This window comes from Dipteris shenzhenensis, chromosome 1 (genome assembly GCF_047967505.1).
Source record: "Dipteris shenzhenensis isolate YYH24624 ecotype China chromosome 1, Dip_SZ_1.0, whole genome shotgun sequence".
Taxonomy (NCBI): domain Eukaryota; kingdom Viridiplantae; phylum Streptophyta; class Polypodiopsida; order Gleicheniales; family Dipteridaceae; genus Dipteris; species Dipteris shenzhenensis.
Window position 1 is genome coordinate 39682305 of NC_141596.1, and position 15257 is coordinate 39697561.

Sequence of the window (15257 nt, forward strand, 5' to 3'; positions counted from 1 at the left end):
AAAAATGCTTACCAATAGAAAATGACAGTTTCCCTTCTCTTTTCCATCCCAACTCACACTTCCTTCCTCATTCCTCTCTTAAAACTCCACTAACAAAGCTCCAAGTTAAGATTGAAGCAATGTGCAATGGGTAGATTACGAAAGAGAGCAAATGCAATGCAAAAGCATACCTTGAACCCCCCCAGTAGTGGCGCTAAAAATGTGTAGTCTCAACGGTGACTCACATGTCGTGGGGATCTCGAAGGAATGCCGATGGAACCTCCACTCCAAGATACTCCTTCTGAGAGCAATTCAAGGCACGAGCCATTTGCATGTGTCACTCAAGCGGCTCCTGGATTGTTGCAATGTGGTTCCACACGAGAGAAAGAGGGAACGGGGAGAAGGGAGAAGAGAGGGGAGAAGGAGAAGGGAAGAGGAGAGTGAAGGGGGATGGAGTAGCAAACACAAAGGCACTACAAAGGAAACAAGAGAACATCCAAAGACGCTTTTGGAAGAGAAGAGGGAGCTTGTATTCCAAACTTGTGCATACAACAATGAAAACCAAAGTCAACCATTTGGCCTTTTATACAGGTCACCTTTTGAAGGGAGGGCCAACCCTTTTCATTTTTTCACTCTCCCTTTCTTTACAATCATAAGGCTCTTGGGCCCCTAGGGGGCCAAGGCATATTTACTATCCTTTCCATCTCTCCGCTATTGTTCCACTCTTGTGTGTCAAAAATATCACTTGTGTTAACCATATAAGAGCACCAAATAGCGCTTGTGTTAGCCTCGCACCTTCGAGTCCTAAGCCATTTGAGGCTCAAAACCTGGAGTGGCGAGGCCGATCTTGAGCTATTTGTGGCTCAAAACCTGTGAGGCCTGGAACCACTTCGGTTATTTGTGGCTCAAACCCTATGGAGCCTGCACTGTACTTCCTCCATGGTTGCAACCATTGAAGTAAATCATGAAGCCTAATCACCTCTAATCACTCATTACCCTGCATTCTATGACTGTACTCTGTGGATGTTAACACCGATGCAAAAGGACCATCTGACCTTTGAAATTCTCCTTTTTGTATCACTTCCCCCCCCCATAGGAAAGTCTTGCAAATTTTGATGAATTTTTCTAAACCTATTTTAGAAGGGCACCAAGAAGAGAGGTAGAAAATGAAAATTGGGCAGAGACAATGATTTAAGACAACTCTTCTCCCTATAAGGTTGGCCTGTAGCCCTTTGAGTTTGTCTATTTTCTTCCTAAATTTGTCTAAAAACCACTCCCATCTGTCCCTCATTTTAACTTTAAATCCCATAGGAATGCCCAGCAACCTGAAAATTTGTCCATTTTGGATTTTTTTGCATCCCATCTGGTCCAAAAGCATCAGAGAGCCACCTAAGAGCAAGGCATAACATGTTTTGGCATGATTTATCTTAGATCTTGATGCCAAACAAAATATATCCATACACTCCATTGCTCCTTGAATGTCTACATCTATGTTTCTGCTAATAGTTAATGTTATATCATATGCAAATTGTTGATTAACTAAATGTTTTCTTGAGGGAAGTTCAATTCCTCTAACTAAGTTCATGAACACTTGGTCTTTTATTAACCACCCCAAAGCATCAGCTGTGCAATACAAAATAACAAAGGGGCTAAAGGGCACATCCTTGTCTTATTGATCTCTTCAAGGAGAAATTTTGAGTCATCTCTCCATTTACACAGCCTTTTGTTGAGGCATTGGAAAGCAGCAAAGCAACAAAAGATGTGAAGTTTTCCCCTAGCCGCATATTCTTGAGGAATTGCAAGAGAAAATCCCAGTTCATCCTGTAATAAGCTTTATCAAAATCAATTTTTATAAAGCATACATCTTCCTTGGTTTCTTTAGCATGTGTGCATCCCTCCAAAAGGTTTATGATTGCCTCTAACAGATGTCTACCTTTGATAAACCCTTTTTTGTTCCTGAAGAATCCAATTGCCCATCTTGTTCCTCATCCTTAGAGAACACTATTGTAGATGAAGTGAGAACATTGCATGGCTTCTCGAAAAAAGATTCCATTTAAAATCCTAGGATTATTGGCCACCTTTTAAAAGTATTTTATTTTCTCATAGGTCCATCTCCAAAAACAATCAATTCTACAAAAAGGGCACAAATTAATGCAACGCAACTTTTTAAGATGAGCTAGATACATATACTTAGGCTTTCAAACTTGACTACACATGAATATCATCTTCAAAACACATGCTAGATTATGAAATTTATTTTAAAAGTTGCAAGAATTATTTTACATCCACAAAGTCATCCTAAGATTTCATCATCTCATTGATGGTATAGAAATGTAATTCAAACCAAATGAACATGAAAGATATTATTATTTATATTATAACCAAGAAACCAAATGAAGTACATGTGAAATATGTACCAAATGGGAAATCCATATGACAAATAGAAAACCAAATCATTTAAATATCTTAAAATATGCCCATATGTCAATATTTATATGAAAACTTAAATGTCTAACTAAACATCAACACAATATATGCATGTCTTATCAATAGTGGTAGCAATCTCTCCCTTCTTGTACAATAGTTGGACCTATTCTAGTTTCCTCAATAGTTTCATGCTCTAGATCAACAAATTCACCAGCCTCATCATGAAGGGGAGGTTGAGTTTTTGATGATGATGCATGCACCTGATCATTATTATCTACAACTTTTATGTCATTGAGATAAAAAATTAGGATTGGAAGATCACAAGCGACTCTCTAAGAGTGTCTTGGAAGATCATAGGCAATTTCTATGTGGACAAGATAAAAAATCACGCTTGGAATATTGTAGGCGACTCTCTAAGAGAGGCAACCAAGGAAAAACTTTGCGAAAAACAAATGCGATTAGAGAAAAACATCCAAAAAAACTACTTTTGAACATGGTCTCACGTGTCACTTTTTGCCCAAAAAGTACACAACCTAAAAAAATTTGCAAATCATGACATAATTTAATGATGCCATGTTATAAAGCTAACCCTAAATTCGATGACAACATCGAGTTGTAGCAAAGGTTATGATGAAAGTCGATGATATCATCAAAAATTGGCATGATTGTGATAGAACTCGATAACAACATCGATTTTTACCATAAGTTATGACAAAAATTTGATGATATCATCGCATTTTGTCATAAGTTATGATAGAATTCGATAACATCATCAAATTTTGTCATAAGAAGTACATAAATAGTAAAACAACTATAATTTTTGAACCAGGACTCCATTTTGGGAGCTTTCTAGCTCAAAATTTAGAGCACAAGTGGGTTGTTACCTTGCTTTATGCTCTAGTTGTTCCAGTTCATCCTTTAACTTATCCATTATCCTAGCCCTGATAGCAGCTCTGCTTTTTCTAGCTTCTTTTTAAATTGTTTGTACACTTAGCACAGCATTTTGCCATCTCTAAGAGCAAGAATCCACAGAGAAAAAAGCCATGTTCCATCTTTCAATGACCTGTTTCTATACGGACTGAAGTTTGAACAAGGAGGGTTCTGCTTTAAACTAGGAGTTGCATTTTCTACCATTCCCCATATCTAGCCAAGCAGAGTCTACGGTCTGATAAAGTGAGGGAGGAGAAAGTTATGACTCCCAAGGCTTGATCTAGAAGATATTGTGCAACATAAACTTTGTCTAGTCTTGCCTCTCTTCTTAGCTCCCCTATATGTTTGTTGCACCAAGTATATATGCCAGATGTACCTACAATGTCCACAAATTGTAGGTTTTCCTTAAAGTCTTGCCAAATTTGTAGCTTAGGGCCTCTAAGCACAGACCCTTTTTGTAACCACCTATCTTGTTGACCCTCAACCATATTAAAGTCTCCTAGTATCACACAATCACTGACCATGTCCATCACTCGTCCATCATTGCATCCCAAGTGGCTCTTCTAGCCATTGTTCCAGTTGGATCATAGACTAGAACCATAGTAAAAGTTGTCCTTTTCATCTTGCACTTGAGGGAAATCCATCTGTGATTTACATCTTGCTGAAAATTGGACACACAATCTTTATAGCGAGATAAGACTCCTATTGCAATCCCCCCTCTACCCTCTTCATGAATAGTAAAAAACTAGACACTTCTGCTATCAATACTTTTGAGTCTATTAATTAATACAGCGAGTTTGTATCACTAGGGGGGGCCTATTATCCCACATGCAAGTAAATTGATACTTAGAGTGATGAGTTGTATGGACATCACTAGATCTTGAGATTGCAAAAAAATCCCAATCATATACCATACTGATGACTTATTATGTTGGTGGATACTTAAAGTTTATGGGAATTGAAAAAAGAAAAGTTTATAGGAATTGCAAAAAGAATTCTTCGCTTCCTTGACAATAAACATACTTGATATTTACAAGAGGAATGGTCATAGGGGAGCCCATGGAGTGCCTAATGGTGATGACTGTTAGCGTTTTATTTTCATTTCTTGATATGAATTTTTACTTCTTTTTTTCTTTGTTTTTGAATTTTTACTTTTTTAATTACTCATACATGCTTGGGCCCATACACATGATTTTTTGGTTCTTGGAGAGATTCATCTCCATATTGAATATGGTCCAATTTTAAAAGGAATATGAATGGATATGATATGCTAAGCTATCAATTCAATGAATCATATTAAAAATTATAAGAGCATGACTACTCACTAGTCTACATTAAATTTGAGTTGGGGACAATAAAGGATGTTAAATGCGAGAAGGTTGGAAAAGGGAAGGCCATGCATAATGAGTGTGGATGAAGTCATATCATGTACGACACTATGTGTGTTGATAAAAGTCTAAATTTCAAAATCCTTCGCATATTTCTAGGTTTTAAAGACAAATTTTCAAGTTTTTTTTAAAAATCTAAATAGGATTACACAAATTTCCACGTTTAAAAAAAAAAAAGAAAATCTAATTAGGTTTGTGACCTTTAAAAAGAAATGTATGAGGTCAAATAGAGATTTTGTAATTGAGTGAGTCAACACACTAAAGGTGGTCGTCTTGTTCCTCTTATGCTTTGGATGTTGAATCTCTCTCTCTCTCTCTCTCTCTCTCTCTCTCTCTCTCTCTCGCTCGCTCTCTCTCTCTCTCTCTCTCTTGGATGTTGAATCTCTCTCTCTCTCTCTCTCTCTCTCTCTCGCACACACACCTTTATAGTAGCTCATTCTTTCAACCCATTGCTTGAATGTAAAGGTCAAAAGTAAGCTCAAAATTTAGGTGTTGAAAGAGGCTTTTTTGGCATGCCAAAGGCAAAGCCATAATGTTTGTTTTGGGTTCTCTTATTATGAGAATTGTGAGGGGCCTTAATGAATGCTATCATTGAAAGAAAAACTTGAGAGAGGATTTAAGGGTTGTCATAATCGAAGGGTCACATGGCCTTCGGCACCCCTAGTGAAATTTTCACCTTGTTTGATAGGGAATCTAGGGTGGAGTCTCTATATTATCTTGAGTGCCACCATTTGTGGGGTGACTTTGAAATGTTGAGAGTTGTAGGCCCACAAGAAGGGAGAAATTTTGAGAAAGGAGGGGGGGCCAATGGAAGGACTAGGGAATCGGCATCGGGAGCCGATTCCTCGCGATCAGCCGGAGGCCATGAGCCGGTTGCCCCGATTTTCCGACCGGAAATCGATGACCGATGCCGATTTTCGGTCATCAACAGAGGGGCGAGGCGGTGCCAATGAGACACGTGTCATTTTTTCATTTGTCGAAACGACGACATGATTTGGGACTCCGCACGTGATGACCAGCTGGCCCCGATGTTCTTGGATCTGACGGTCGAGATCTCTGCTCCGCCAACCTCCGCCGTTGATGGAGAAGAGGAGTCCTCTACATTTAGTCCCCAAAAAAAAAAAAAAAAAGAGCCCTGCATGAATTATCTAAGGAGCTTCTCTGGTGCTGGCAGTCTCTCTTTCTTCCAAGACACTACTTTTTTCTAGACACAAAAGGCCTTGTAATTCTGGCTATGGCGTCCAAGCTCTGCAGGTCTTCCATCGCCACTATCCTGCTCGTCCTGCTCTTCTTCTTCTTCTTCCCTCACCTTCCATCAGTAAGAGCTCGCTCCTTCGATCATACGCGCACCTCGCAAGATGCCAACCCTCATGACATGGTCACTGGCTCCCCCAACGCACACCCTCAGCAGCCTCAGCACCAGCTCGTTTCTTCCATTTTGAGCTCCCCTGTCGTCGCCCACTCCCACCCTCCTTCCTCGGACACGAATCCTCATTCCATAGCCCCAAATCTGACCGTCAACGCTGCAAACAACTCCAATCTGTCCACGGTCGCAACAGCGACTGTGGTCGATGCAGATGATGAGCAATCCAGCACGAATTTCAGTCGACGCCAGCCGCAACTAGAGCAGCTCCCTTTAGGAGCTTATCCTCATCATCATCCTGCCGCCGGTGACGATCAGATTTTAGCAACCAGTTCAGCCCTCATTCCTGGGCGCGACTCTGAGAGCCTTGCAAGCTCCTCTGGGCCTAATCCTGGTGGCAACTCCGCAAGCCTGGCCAGTGTTCTTGATGCAGATATTGCTGGCGACAACTCTCAAATTCTCTCAGCAACTTCAGGCCCTAATCCAAGCGGGAACTCTCAAATCCTGGCAGCAGCTTCGAGTCCTAATCCCGGTGGCAACGCTCAAAATCTTGCGGTAACTTCAGGGCCTAATCCTGGTGGCAACTCTCAGAGGCTTGCGACAAGTTCAGGGCCGAATCCCGGCGGCAACTCTCAAATTCTGTCAGCAACTTCAAGTCCTAATCCCGGCGGCAACGCTCAAAATCTTGTAGTAACTTCAGCACCTAATCCCGGTGGCAACGCTCAAAATCTTGCAGCAGTATCTTCAGGGCCTGATCGCCACTCTCAGAGCCTTGCAGCAACTTCAGGGCCTAATCCTGGCGGCAACTCTCAGAGCCTTGCAGCAACTTCAGGGCCTAATCCCAGTGGCAACTCTCATATTCTGTCGGCAACTTCGAGTCCTAATCCCGGTGGCAACGCTCAAAATCTTGCAGCAGTAACTTCAGGGCCTAATCCCGGTGGCAACGCTCAAAATCTTGCAGCAGTAACTTCAGGGCCTAATCCTGGTGGCAACCTTGCAGCAACTTCAGGGCCTAATCCTGGCGGCAACTCTCAGAGCCTTGCAGCAACTTCAGGGCCTAATCCTGGCGGCAACTCTCAAATTCTTACAACAAGTTCAGGTCCGAATCCTGGAGGTAACTCCAACGTCCTCATGGTGACCGAGCCTGCTCGTGGTGCAAAATCTGGTGCCAGCGGCAACACAGATAAGTCCGTAGCCGTAGATGCTTCGGTTTCTGGGCCGAATCCAGGGGGCAACGCCGATGTTCTCTCGACTTCTGCAGGTCCAAATCCAGGAGGCAACTCAGAGATACTCCGAAGTGCCTTAGATTGTGGTGAAGACTGTAAAAATCTGAGAAGGAGCACAGATGCTACTACTCAAAGCGTTGTGTCCTCCGGACCCAACCCGAGTGGGAATTCGGGAATTCTAGCTTCCTCTGGGCCGAATCCTGTGGGCAATGCTCGCACCTTGTCTACAGATGCAGGATGGACGAAGAAAACTGTTGCTTCAGTCTCAGGGCCAAATGATTTAGGGGGGAATGCGGGCATTAAGGCTGCAAAGTCTGCGATTTTCAGCAAGCTACCGCCTGTTTCGGTTTCACCATCCGGTCCAAGCCATGGTCACAATTCTGAGACGACGGCAGAGAACCTGTTCACGGTACGTAGAGAATCCACTGAAAGGAAATTGGAGGAATCGGCAGAGGGAGGCGAAGTTGTCATCGGTTGTGAGCAAGACGGGCTAATAATGTCCGTCTCCCAGAGCGAATTTTCGTCGATTCCTTTCCACCATAGCGAAGAGCGTGGAAGCGCGGGCATTTTGCTTGGTGACACAATGCGCATGGGCATCGCAACCAGCCAACTGCAAGCTTGACATCCCCGATCCTTGTTGAAAAATTGCTCCGGTCTTTTTCCTGCTCTTTGCGGTATCATCTTCTGATCCAAATCGCTGCGAGTCGATGTTCCTGATCATTGCGATCATCTTCTCCAAATGCATCTGTTCATATTTTGTAACTAATAATCTTCTCCGAAACGCTTCTCTCCATATCTTCGAATCGCAGTTCTACTGTGGAGGGCAGCTTCGTTGCAGCTGCTTCACATGACTCCATGTCGAGGACAGCTTTGTTACAGCTTCACACGCCATGCAGAACGGGTTGGGAATCGGTGGGATGACTGATCTTGAAGCTGCTTGACAAGGTCTGAAGAGTAAGCGATCTTTCACCAAGAGTCATATATTTTCTATCTAATACTGTACAAAAAGAGGTTTCCTGTAGAGGAGAGCTTCGTTGCAGCTTCGCACTCCATGCAGAACGGGTTGGGAACTTGGGAATCGGTGGGATGGCTAAGCTTGAAGCTTGACAAGGTCTAAAGAGAACTCGATCTTTCATCAGTGTGATCTGATTTGTTCCAAAATCTCTGAGATGCCAACAATCTAACAGGTGAGTTTTATGTCTCTAAATTTGCTAAGACTTATTAATATAACCCAGCTCACTCTTTATCCGCTAAAGATAGCACGCCTTGGCAATTTGGATAATCTTGCCCCTGCATCTAGTTTGGTGAGTCATTCTATGAAAAATCCCAAATTAAAATTTGATGGAAGAGTGACATGCATTTTAATAAATTAATACATTCAATAAAGTAAGATTTCGCTTTGGACTTTTGAATTCTATCGGAAATCAAATTGATGGAAGAGTGACATGCATTTTAATAAATTAATAACATGGTTTTACATTCAATAAAGTAAGATTTTGCTTTGGACTTTTTAAGACTTGATAGAACAAACAGTAAAATGCCATTTCAAGATCTAAATGACATTGCAGTATTCTCATATGGTTATTAAAATGGTGATATGCAGAATGTGTTACAATAAAGTGAGATTCATCTCCTCCATTGGTCTTGTCACTCTTTCTTCACATTGTAAGATTGTATTCTCATAACCATATGAGAATTATAGTAATCTCATATGGTTATTAAAATGCTCATATGTACAATAACGTGAGATATATCTCCTCCATTGGTCTTATCACTTTTCCTTTACACTATAAGAACATAGGATATGGAGGCAGAATCTATTTCTTAAAGGTGTAGTGGATAGAATCTATTTCTTAAAGGTGTAGTGGATCTTTTTCTAGAGTAAATTCTAGCTACCACTTTTAGGGCATGTATGAAAAATTTCCTTTATAGACTAGTCTTTAATGAGTTTGCAAATTCCTAGTAGAGCTAGCAAATTAAGCTATTGTCACTCTCTTTAGAGTAGGTTGGATTCCAAGTCTCATGCCATCCATTCTTAGTGTATTTTGATATTGCAATTTTGTTCAATTATTCAAGCATCTCTTCAATTGGTGATCCATATTCAAATAGATTAGCCATCTAGTGTGAAGTCTAGGAAATATTTTATAGCCTTTAGATGTGTGCAATGCTACTTCAAATGCTATTTATAAGTACTTCACATGCTTTCTATAAGGAATGATTGCATATTAATTTTGTTACTTGTTGAAATTTCTTAATCTTTAGATTTTATCAACCACTTCAATCCTTTCCACCATATTGAAGAGCATGGAAGGACATGATCATCTTCTTCAAGCTGTTGTTAGATGTTTTTTATCATCTTCTTGCGAATTCCTAGTATAGCCAACCAATTAAGTAACTGTCACTCTCTTTGGTGTACTTGTTTTCATGTTGGAGTTCAATTTTGATGCCATCCATTCTAAGTGTATTTTGTTATTGCAATTTTACTCAATTATTCAAGCATCTCTTCTAAAAAGTGAGCCTATCTGAATAAATTAACCATCTAGTGTGAAGTTTAGGAAACATTTTATAGCCTTTAAATGTGTACATATGTATCCATTTTCATGAATTTGTTAGAAATGGATGAAACTATTCTAGCTTTCAACATTGTCCCTCCCTCTCTTGATTATTATAGAACAAGATTGAAATGATAGTAAAAAAACCCCTCTAATATTAAACTATGAAATCTCATCCCTATCGGGCTTGTTGCATGATATCAAAGACTCTAAGACAAAGGACCTGACTATCAAGCACTATCACCCAGTCAGCAAAGCTACTAAGACAAAGGACTCGACTATCAGACACTATTGGCCAGCTGTCAAAGCTACTAACAAAGATTCCGCCAAAGCATAAAGCTTCAAAGTGTCTTGTGGATCGACGTATTAAACTTTGCATAGCTCTTATTTCTAGTCATTTGAATGTATTTGCAAGGTTTCATGGAAATCCGATAGGGTAATCAAATTGGCCTATGTTTATACGTGTGGGTGCCTCTATGTAGGAACAAGGTCTGTCGTTACCACATGTCCAAATATTGCTACTAGACTTTGCACAAATCTTATTTCCAATTGCTACATGCGCTTGAAAAGTTCATATGCATCAAACACCAATGGAAAGGGTGGGCAATCAAAATGGCCCATTTTTGTACGTGTGAATGTCTCCATGTAGAAAAAACATGCATGGATCAACCGTAGCTACATGTTCGAGTACCGATTGGAACTAAAATTTGCATGGATCTTATTTATAGAAAATTTCATTAGTTTCCAAAGCTTTGTGTACATATGGAATCAATTGGAAGGGTAGGAAATCAAAAGGCCCAATTTTGTTACATGCAGGTGTGTATGTGTAGGAAAATATGCATTGGTCGATCGTTGCCACATATTCAACTATCAGATTGGTACCAAACTTTGCAAAAGTATAACTTATAATCACATTCATATTCTTGCATAATTTCATTTGCATGAGATAATGATTGGAAGGGTGGCCAACCAAAATGCCCAATGCAAGGGCTAGGTGTAATAAAATATGCATCGGTCAATTGTTGCCGCATATCCTAATATCAAATTGGATCCAAACTTTCCATGGATCTTATTGTTGCCATATTTTCTAAATACTTACGCATGGTGCATGATAAAAATCACAAATGTATGCATGCTTTACCATGTGGGAATAAAATCAAAATTCGCATGGATTTTCTCACATTAAGGTCCATGCAAAGTATCATACCCATCAACACATACTTTTTATGATAGAAACACAACGATGTATTATTTTTTTTACAGTTATGCATGGTGCATGATAAACAAACCACGAAGCATATTTGATGATGTTATTGATATCGTCATCACATCAAAAATTTGAGCACATGGATATTCTCATATTAAGGACTTTGCAAAGTATCACACCCACCAAACACTTACACATGCTAGTAGAAGCACATTGATGCATATTTTCTTCACACGTGTGTGGTGCACGATAAAAAACATAAAAAAAACATGTTTTACGATGCAAATGGTATTAGAATCAGATAAAAATTTATGATCACATGCATCTTACTCATAATAAGGCCTGTGAAAAGTATCATGTCCATCTCACAAACATCCTTGATGCTAGATTCAGCACACCGATGCATATCTTTCTCGACACCCATGCATGGTGCATGATAAAAGAACATGGAAATATGCATGTCTTATAATGCAAATCACATCGAAATCGCTTAAAACTTTGCAAGCACATGGATATTAATCACATTAAGTCCCTAAAACGTGTTATATCCATCAGAAACATACCTTTTATGAAAGAATCACACTAATGCATTTTTTCTTAAAACAACTTATGCATGATGGGTCAATGCTTGGTTAGGTGTAGCCATTTTTGTTGCGGTTTAGGGCATTTTTTATATATAGGTATCTTGCCTAACCTATAACTTATGCATTGCTCAATGGAATTCGACAAAACTAGTTTTCAAGTTGTAATACACATTCCAAACTTGAACATGAGACTAAAAAAATAGAATAAAGATTCAAAACAAGATCGTTAAAGCATTACCAGTGCTATGTTGCATGTGAAGCATGTATCTTGAAGAGTATAGGATTTAGCAATTTATTCAAAAACTTCAAAATTTTATTTGTACATACATGCAACCAAGTAATCATTCAAAAAAACACTATGTGAGCTTCTCCTCAACCAAAGGACACACCTAATTGAGAACATTAGATGTGGTTTAACGGGCCTCCAATATTGTGCTAAAATTATGGACACCCATTTGCGGGCACGCTTCATAACTTTTTCTTGATTTGTTGAAAACCAAAACAGATTTAAAAAATGGAAGACAAACTAATGGCACTATTGCATGGTGGTCTTAAAACATTGATAGTTGGTGATATTGGTATCTAGATTCACCCTAGAATGGAAAATTTTAAAAATGGGCAATTTGTACGTGCAAATATCTTTTAATAAATCCAACACTATTTACAATTTCCTATTGGTTCTTTTTCCATGCAATTCCTTGCTATATGGCTCATAAGCATATCAAAGGTTATTGCATTTGATAATATAATCACCAAAACCGATAGCGTGCCCTTTGGCCTATTCATATTTTGAAGCAATTTGGGCCACATTGCAAGTGATTGAGGGCAATTGGTAAATTCAATTTTGCTGACGTTCATTGCTGGAGGGGGGAAATTATGACGGCTGAAAATTTCACTACCCTCATGCACTTTTGAATTTTTTCACCTCCCACTCTACAACTATTTGAATATTAAAGTACATCTTTCTTCTACCACCTTGCAACCTGCACCATGTAGAGACAGCTCGATGTGACTTCATCGTTTTAATTTGGCATTATCTTCTTTACTCCGGTAAATTATCTTCTATTCTTTGCTTGCCTCACAAGCTATGTTTTGGTGGTCTATTTTGGCGGTTCATGATAGTTGCCATGGTGTCAATGGTAAGAGCAGCTCATTATGGCTTGCAAGAGAACCAGACAAAGGTTGTGAATAGAAAAGCTGAAAGGCTTGATCAAGGCCTATCCCACAATATCCAAAACACGCTTACGGCCAACCAGGGACTTGCTCACTGGAGGGATAAGCAGTATTTTCCCAAGCGATATCGCGAGCCTCTCCACAACGTCCCCTAGCCACAGCGGCTTCAATGAAATCCCAGAGGATCCTATCATAAGCCTTACCCAAGTCAATCCCGAAGAGAATGCAGTCCTGATTTGAGGCACAGGCATAGTCAATTGCAATGCTTACATTCAAAATGTTATCAAATATGTCTCTACCTTTTACAAATCCCATTTGTTCGGTGTCCACCACCTAGCTATAGATGCTAAGTGCTAGCGCTTTTGCCATTACCTTATAAGAAGTGTTGAGCATGGTAATCGGACGCCAATCTGCCAAGAGGATCCTACTCCATCTTTTAGAGAACAGCTTCAGTAACCCCGTATTGACATCATCCGAGAGAGAACCTTTCAACATAGCCAAGTTCACCATGGCCACCAAGTCTGGACCGAGGGTATCCCAGAATGTAATGAAGAATTCTATGGTTAATCCATCCGACCCCGACATCCTATCTTTCTTCATAGGGCCTCAAGGAGCTCAATTTCCGAAAAGTCAACAGCCAGCAAGTTGCTTTGGGCTTCTAGGACTCTGGGCGCCAGTATACTAAGGGACTCTGACAAATTTCGACTCCATGCCTCATTCTGGTCTGCTGGGGCACCGACAATACTGCTGAAGTGGTTCTGAAAAACTTGGGCAATATGCCAATATTCGATCACAATCTCCCCATTCCTATGGAGTGAATGGAAGAAAAACTTCGAGGGGAAATCCCCAGTTGGAGCCAGGTTTGCCTACTATGAGTTCGCACCACCTCGGCTTTTTCCAACTCGCATCACTACAGCTCCAGCTCCAATTTTATCAGTAGCGTTGAAGCCGTATGGTCTTGAGGGTTGCTTGATATTGCCAATCTCAAAGTCTCTTTGACCTCTATCAACTATTGGAAATCCCATTTGCGCTTAGTGAGTTGCTTGGCCCAATCTTTTGCTACTTTGATCACTTCCTTAACGCACAAGTCCCATCTGGCACATGGACCCTTCGTTCTGACTCTATTCTGAGCCCAAGCAAGCCTGATGGCACTACAGAACTCGTCAGACTCCAACCATTTGTTGTTAAGGTGGGAGGGGAAATCCAGCGATCTGCCAGCCTTTAACAGGGAGCTGAACCTCCAGCACACTGGAAGGTGATCCGACACCGAAGTTGACGACAAGTACCGGCCATGCATGGGGACACACATCCACCAGCCTCCTCCTGATGCATAGACTTGATCGAGCCTACGAGCAATGAAATCTTCTCCCTTACACTTGTTCGACCAGGAAAAGCTTGCTAGTCCCAATCTGTTGAGCTCTAAGCAATGAGCTCTAGGTAGTCCATCAAACCCAACTCCAGAGAAAGGTCCTCCAAGGCTTCATGGTCAAGGGCGGTGGGGGACGAAGTAGCGCCATTGATCCTATCTTCTGAAGACTCGGTAAAGTTCTAGACTCCAGTCGCCCGCAAGTATCCAATTCTTGCCCTAGATCTTCTCTTTTAACTCGGTCTAGCAACTTGATCTGTCACCTGCATCATTTGGAGCATAAACACAGAGAACATTGAAGGAGAAGCCATCCAATTGGATCCTTGGTGCAATAAACCATCCTTCTTCGTGCCATAACAACTTTCTTGCCGCCACCGTCGAGCTACCCGCTATTGCACACCCTCCCCCTACCCCTTCTTGGACAGTTGATGAATAGATCAAAACCAAGGTTCTTAAGCGCGTACCAAAATGGGTCTAACAGACCGCATTTCATTTTCCAGATTACTGAGAAGCAAGCCTTCTTTTTAGTCGGACTACACACTCCACGAATGTTTCACAACAATATGGAAATAGGTCTCGTCCGGTCGCCCCCGCTTCCCGAGAGGGCCGAGCTAGTTTGCCAAGGTTTTGTATGCATCACGAAGGAAGTGGGATCTGTTCTCTTTGCCCTAGCCAGCCGCCCTCGCCGCATCTTTGATTTTTTTGGACAACGAGCGAGACGTCGAGAGGTTGTCTCGCTTTTGTGTCTGCTCAGCCTCCATCTCATCCAGAGATCTCATCCAGAGTTTGCTTCTTGTGGTAGGCATCAGGCATGTCTTCTTCTGTCTGCATCGGGTTGTCGGGGATCTTGGTCGGTCTTGCTGCTGTAAGCTCTTGAAGGGGTGGACGGGCATCACCACCCTAGTCCTTTGCATGTATTGCAACTTGGTTCTTGGAGTTACCTTTAGGCTTGGGGGCTGGGGCCGAAGGCCTTGGTTGGGGGGGCTCGCCAAACTGGGAGCTTTTTTGCTTTGCCTTTGTGGCCGACCACTTTCCACTGATCAGCATCCTGAGAACCAGCTG

At 41.1% G+C, this 15257-nt stretch overlaps 1 protein-coding gene across 1 annotated transcript; it reads left to right on the forward strand.

The window, feature by feature from the left end:
- The first annotated feature begins 5907 nt into the window (after window positions 1-5907).
- On the forward strand, window positions 5908-8554 carry LOC147905819 (uncharacterized). The gene has a single exon (XM_087374858.1). It carries the CDS (start codon window positions 5959-5961, stop codon window positions 7933-7935), a length of 1977 nt encoding a protein of 658 aa, XP_087230984.1. The 5' UTR covers window positions 5908-5958; the 3' UTR covers window positions 7936-8554.
- Window positions 8555-15257: the final 6703 nt, after the last annotated feature.